General features: G+C 47.0%; 1 protein-coding gene across 1 annotated transcript; it reads right to left on the bottom strand.

The window, feature by feature from the left end:
* Window positions 1–884: 884 nt before the first annotated feature.
* LOC149355295 (uncharacterized) lies at window positions 885–2,700 on the bottom strand. The gene is made up of 2 exons (XM_089576099.1): window positions 2,258–2,700; window positions 885–1,746 (listed from the first exon to the last, which is right to left on the bottom strand). The coding sequence occupies exons 1-2, from the start codon at window positions 2,698–2,700 to the stop codon at window positions 885–887; spliced, it is 1,305 nt and encodes a 434-aa protein (XP_089432225.1).
* Between the last annotated feature and the right edge of the window lie 4,044 nt (window positions 2,701–6,744).

The following is a 6,744-nucleotide window of genomic DNA, read 5'->3' as shown; positions in this document are numbered from 1 at the left end:
TCAACAGTGTCCCTAAACATTTCCCAGTTAGTGTGGACAGAACGCTGTTGAAAATCTGGTAAACAATTGTTTAAGAAAAGAGCTAATTCACGATTAATAGCACCATAGTCCGCCCGCTTGTAATCTCTAATTGACTTGAAGATGTTCCGGCGATTAGGAATATTAATTTTTACATCGAAATGAAGCAAGGTGTGATCACTAAGACCAGGTAAGTACGAGATTGAAGGGATAAGATCCGGCGCGTTTGTTAGCACAAGGTCTAAAACATTGGAAGATGATGGCGTGATACGAGTTGGCTTAGTAACTAGCTGCGAAAAGTTAAAGTCCAAACAGGTTCGCAAAAAGTTATTGCATTCGGTAGAAAAGGGGCGAGGATACGGCGACGTATTAGCCCACACGATACTGGGATAATTGAAGTCACCAGCAAGAAGGATTGCCGCGCCCGGATAACGTACTGAGATCATGTTAAGAGCATCATGCAAATCTTCAACAAAAGTTGCACATGAAGACGGGGGACGGTAGCATATGCCCAGAATCAGTTTCCTGAAATGAACGCGAAGTTCAACCCAAACCAACTCTAAAGTGCTAGAAAGACTAATCGGTGAAGACACAATATTATCGGCGATGGCTATTAAAACACCTCCTCCACTTCTGTGACCTCTATCAGAACGATAAACATTGTAGCGCTTCTTGCAATCAAACAGTTCCTTGCTCTCTATCTTTGCAGAGAGCCACGTTTCTGTCAGCAATACAACATCGGCATCACATGAGTCGATGACAGAGTTTAGATTTTCCCGCTTTGGTATTATGCTTCTTATGTTTGTGAAAAGAATTGAAAGCTCTGTCTTATCTCCAGTCGCCCGTCCACTGCCCCTCCCGCACCTCTATGGCGAAGCGTGTGGCGAGCCAGAAGCAGCGCGACAAGGGGCCACTAAAAATCCCGGTGGGCCAGCTAGCTCGAAAACGCTATCGTGAATAGGGTCATAGCCGTAGCATTTGTTGTTACAATACAGTTTGTTATACCTCAGCTTATACTTAAAGTCAGCATCCTTCGCGAACTGCACAAGCTTCTTTCTAGCGACACGTGTCTGCAAAGAATAATCTTCACTTACAGTGACCTTTTTATCTTTAAGTTTAGCAGACTGCACTAGGATTTGTTGTTTTGTTTTCAAAGACCGGAAATTCACAACAATCGGACGATTCTTTTCGTCTGAGAACACACCAATCCTGTGTGCTCGTTCAAACATGTCATTCGTAAGAACAGGATCAAAGCAGCCTGAAACAAGGTTCAGTAACTTTTCTTCCGTTTCATCCCACGTTTCGGACAAACTGTCCGGTACGCCGAAGAACAGAAGATTTTCCCTGCGCTGCCGGTCTTCCAGCTCTGCCTGTCCAAGACGTAACTTGCTATTTTCATTGACAAGCTGATCGGCTAGCTCACGCAAAATCCGCAATTCACCATGGGCCGCATCAGTGGCGGATGATTTAGATTCCACTGCCGACAGTCTCGCGTCAATATCGGCAATATTCCTAATCATAGATTCCTGATTTAGATTCATTTCATTAATAGAGGCTATTAAGTGTGATTGCTCTAACTCCATTTTAGCGGTCCTTGAATTAACACCTTCTAACAGAGTCAACATGTCGTTGAGTTGTTTCTGCAGAGAATTATCAACAGCGCTGTCTTTGGACCGTGTGGCAGCGCCAGAGCCCGATTCAGGGCCGGGGTTAAGCTCAACGTCCCCCCGACAACAAAAGCAGTTGACTAGAAAATTACCGACGATTACGTTACTTCCTAATGCGAAATTTGAGCGCAGCAAATAAGCTGTTTCACCTTTTCGATAGTGAGTCAACCCCAGCTGCGGAGTTGGTTTCAGGGACAACGCCGCCGATGCCGACACAAACAATATGATACCCTCGCTTCCGCAGCGCTAAGAACCAGGTCTAGCCGTGGGAAGGTGGTCACGTATTCGTCGACGTGCCGGGGCCTACGTGAAATAACCGGCGCGTCGGCAACTGAAGAGCACCCTATCCGCCACACAAGAACAGGGGGGGGGGGGGACCCTTTCCTCCTCTTTCTGCATGGCGGCGACGGTGTTCTATGCAGTCACGTTATCTTGACTCTCTAGCGGCGTCAGCGGCATCCAGCGGTATCAGTCGGTCGTTATCAGTCGGTCGCTGCTAGCGCTGGGGGGATGAAAGGGGGGCGGAGCTGGTTACGAGGCCGACGCCGACGACGACGCGAAACCCAGGAACGGACGCCAAAGAGCTGCGCTCTAAAACATCGAAGCACTGGGCGAGCAAAATCAACAGCACTCCCGGGCGTGGGAACAACAGCAGGCACATATTGCTCGATTTCTTAGCAAACATGGAATAGTTATTACCAACCTGCATGAAGAAACGCATGCCGTGAAGCAGCCGCATGACGACGCTGTTCCCACGCCCACTGAAAGGCGCAGGCCGCTGCAGTCCGTTTTTATCCAGGTGGAAAGGTGATGTCGCGGACGATGTGGAGGACTTGTACGATGGAGCCATAGTGTAGTAGGGTTGCCAGAGCTCTCCGTTTTCCACGCTGCCAACTTGAATGTCGACAGTCACAGGCACCGCCGGAATGGCATCAGCCGATGCCATAGGTCCCGCGCTGAGTTGATGGACTGCCGTTATCTGCATGAAGAAACGCATGCCGTGAAGCAGCCGCATGACGACGCTGTTCCCACGCCCACTCTTAAGACACGTCAGTTACAGAGTACCATTCGTAAGGACTAACTATGGAACTGAAATGCTTTCATATTTAATTCCCAGTCTTCTAAATAAATATACACAGGCCATAGAAATTATTCAGAAATCTGTTTCCCAAAAGTCTTTCAATAGAAATGCTAAAGCTTACCTCCTTTCTCGCCCGTATGATTAAAGGGTTGTTCACGCAGAAATTCTTGATGTCCCTGTTTTTCCGTCAACTCTGTGAATTCTCGTGTTTTTCTTGTTGTGATGTGCCTTGTAAATATTTACATTAATTATGTCGTTGCAAAAGTATGCACCTTCCTCCTACTTTTACCTTGTATAATTATGTGTTGTTTTTTTGTAATGAGAATGTATGAAGTTCTTGCTTCTTTTGCCGCTTGTCCTGAGCATTGTGTCGGGTGCTTGGGTCCCGTCAGGCAGAGTGCATCTGCCTTTTGCCCCTGTATCCGAGACCTTGTCTGAAATAAAGATCTATCTATTTATCTAACCATTACTGCGCCCTGAGAGCTATGAACCTGCTTCGCTATCGGGCCATAATCGTACGCGGCACAGCGTCTACGATTGTGCAAGCGACTTTTGCAGAATTTTGTCAATGCGCATAGCACTGCTATCACCAAGACAGACATGTTGAATATATTTGAAATCTCTGTTGGACAGAATTGATCCGAGGGCCATTCCGTCTCAAGAAAAACATTCGCTTTCCCAGAAAAAGAAAATAATGCGAGAGCATTGACGCCTCCTCGGCCCTTCATCTGACGCGCTCAGCTTGTGTCACAGATATTCCTGCATTGAGTTAAGGAGTGTGATGAGGAGGGGCTGCCATTGAATGGACGTGCGCTCCTCGTTCGTCGGATGGCGCACACTGAGGACATCGCGAATGGCGCTGAGTGACTGGCATTCTAAAGAGTTGTGCATGAGTCACATTCGCCGAGAACGGAGACTGTGCTCGCCCTTGAAAGGGACACTTCAGAACAAAAATAAAGCGGCCTCAGTCGATAGTTTTGGCGGATGCCACTGACAACTTGGCTAATTTAATTCAATACGGAGCTTTCATAAGCAGGAAACGATTAAGAAATAAAGCACAGACATGACCAACCACGTACCATTTTCGCAAACAAACAGCTGTTCATAATTTTTTAGGGCAGATCTCTGAGGTCAGTCTACATGGCCATTTAATTCCAAATCATGATCACGGAGTCCGTTTTGGTCTCCGTGCCACGGAATTAAATCGAGTTGCGGGAAATTGTTAATGTCCATTTTTCTTGGCAATAAATGCGGCTTTTGCTGCCTGACAATCACCGACCTAGCCAGAAAGGGCCCTAAAATTGATTTTTACTGAGAACAATCTATGTTTCTAAACCCCCTCTTTCCTCCTCCCGTGGCTTCCCTTTAAATTCGCTTTTATCGGGCACCTGCTTGTCGAGGTTTAAAACTGCACCTGCACAATTTTCCGATGTTGCCTGCCCTTATCAAGCTCGCCGGGCTCACGCGAGCCGCAACTGTCGGCGCAGGCCGCGAAACGGTCTGCGAAGTCACATCGGTCCGTGTAAATCAGTACGAGGGCAAAACGACTGCTGGATGCGTTCCACTCGATAAACAGTTGATAACATTTTTTACTGCGTCTGGCATGGCGATAACTTTTCTAGAAAAGCTATATGAGAACCGTTAGCTGCACGGAATACCGCGTGATACAATGCCGATGCGACTTGTCACCCACCGACATCGTCAGAGTGTGGTTTCGGAATAGGAGTGCAGTTTTATGGCAAGCAGAGCCGATTCACTATCTCATGCTGCATCGCAGCCGGCTGCAGAGAAACGCAGCGTGTCACCAATCAAGCGACTGAGAAAGGTCGAAAGATCCTAATCCCTGCGGAGTCACTTCGGTTCAGAAAAACAAAAAAGTGGTAGGTTTTTAACACCGTTAAACCAAATTTTGTCCCTCAGCAAACGCAAAGCGGATATCAACGAGCTTGCCAGATAGTGACATCAAACACACAAGATTGCCCGTAGAAATCATCCTACTTGAGGCCACGACATTGAAAACTTCAAGATTCCTTTTTCCTGGAACAAGACGGCGCTCAGCTGTAAAATTTCGTACAGATGACGTGGAAACCGCAGGGGACTTACCCTGATAATTTCAATAAAGTTTTAAAGAGCATGTTAGCAGAACAGGAACGTATTTAAAGAATAGGACTGGACGGGAGGTGACCAGCACTCCCTCCCACCTACTGAAAAAATTCCGATTGCAGAACCACATGGAACCACTTTTTTTTTTTTTTTGGGGGGGGGGGGGATCACAATTATAAAATTCACCATGCATATCAAACCGTCCCCTCCTACCCCCTTCCCTTCCCGGCCGCCTTTATTGATAATTGCCCATACGTGCGCCCCTGTTGCATCTTTAGGCACACAAGTGCTGTCACTGGTCTATACATATCACCTCCAGTTTATAAACAACATGAACAGCCTTTTCGAGAAGGCGACGCCGTCCTCTTTCTTCTCAAGCGTAGAAAGATTGTACATAGCAGACCTCAAAATTCCGTCTAAAATTCTCTTTTAGTTGCTTCATCTGCACTCCCCACTGTCTAAAATTTGAAAACTTGCATTTTCAATCCATTCTTTTTTCCTCAGCCACACCATGGGAACATTTTTCTGTAGCCTAGAAAAGAAAGCTGCTTTGCATATGCAGTCAGCTGACTCGGTGGCGCGCCAGCTCGGTGGCATATGCTGGGACTGTAGCCCTCTTGAGTACCTAGGCGTTCCGCTGCACCAAGTTCGCAACAGTACAGCCTACTGGGATTCACAAATTGTAACTCTACGGCGGCAAACACAGGCTTGGATGGGTAGGGAACTCTCAGTGTTTGCGAGGGCACAGGTCTGTAACATATTTTTGTTTGCAAAGCTCGCGCATGTCCTTCAAGTCCTGCATTGTGCGAGGAGGAAGGTGCAAGCAATACACAGAATATTTGCAACATTCGTGTGGCGCTCTCAATGGGAGCCCATGAGGCGTGACAACTTGTTCCTTCCCTTAGAGGGTGGTGGAGTGGGCCTTGTTCACCTGTTCGTGCATCAACTTGTTTCCCGTTTTTCTTTTTCAAATCGGCAAACCACCCGTTTCTTGTAGCTGTGCTCATTAGGCGGCTTAGTTTTCATTTGCCTTACTTATTCGCACCGACTGTGCAGGCTCGTGAGGGGACTTTATGGAGATTCCTTAAGGAGGTTGCTGACACTTTCAATTTCCTCACTGTGCGCTTCTCTTTAGATTACCTCTATAGCCTCTCGAGAAAACAGATGACCCAGGCTCTGACTGAGTCTTTGTTCCCTACGCCATTGTATCGGCAGCCTTATCTGGGCTCTTTGGACATCAGTGTTCTAAAGCGTGTTAGGCGGATGTGCATTCAGGCGGCCGCTAAAATGTTCGTTTACAAACTACACGCAGCGACGCTGCCTGTCAAGACATTTCTTAATGACAACGAGATGTTTGTACCCTGGAATGTGAATTGCCGTCTGTGTAACGTGCCTGAGACAATTGATCACTGCTTCATCCTGTGCCGTGATGCCATGTTCTTTTGGGACATACTACAACGAACTCTTAAGAAGGACATTGAAATTACACCATGCACTATTAGATTTCTGCCTGTTGGCAAAAACTCTGTTGTGCCTTATGATCTGTTTGTGTTGATGGGACTATTCAGTCTTTGGAAAAGCCGTATGATGGACAGACATGCTGAGCCACCAAGATCGTCCAAATCTGTGTTTCGTGAACAGTGTGCTTTGGTGAGGAGTGTATATGCTGCACGCGAAGAGCCTCCAAGCTGGCTGCCGTGCCTAGATGCATGTGTGTGCCTCCCTGAATTTTGATGTTTTGATGGGGATGCAGTGTTGAGTTAGGGCTATGGCGGGCTCGTATTAACCAGCCCGATAACTTGAGAGGCGAACCAGTTTGATTGAAGTTTTCGCCCTTTGTACGGAAGTTCTTCCATGCAATAAAGAAAAAAAAAT

Source organism: Amblyomma mixtum, chromosome 3 (assembly GCF_055824585.1).
Source record: "Amblyomma mixtum isolate Tamu chromosome 3, ASM5582458v1, whole genome shotgun sequence".
Classification (NCBI taxonomy): Eukaryota; Metazoa; Arthropoda; class Arachnida; order Ixodida; family Ixodidae; genus Amblyomma; species Amblyomma mixtum.
The sequence above is the reverse complement of the archived record's forward strand: the minus strand, read 5'-3'. Positions and strand labels throughout refer to the sequence as shown.

Coding starts and splice junctions, on each gene's coding strand:
- LOC149355295 (XM_089576099.1), bottom strand. CDS start 2,700: ATGCGGCTGCTTCACGGCATGCGTTTCTTCATGCAGATAACGGCAGTC. Junction 1,747..2,257: donor GAGCGCAGCTCTTTGGCGTC/CGTTCCTGGGTT, acceptor CTTTTGTTGTCG/GGGGGACGTTGAGCTTAACC.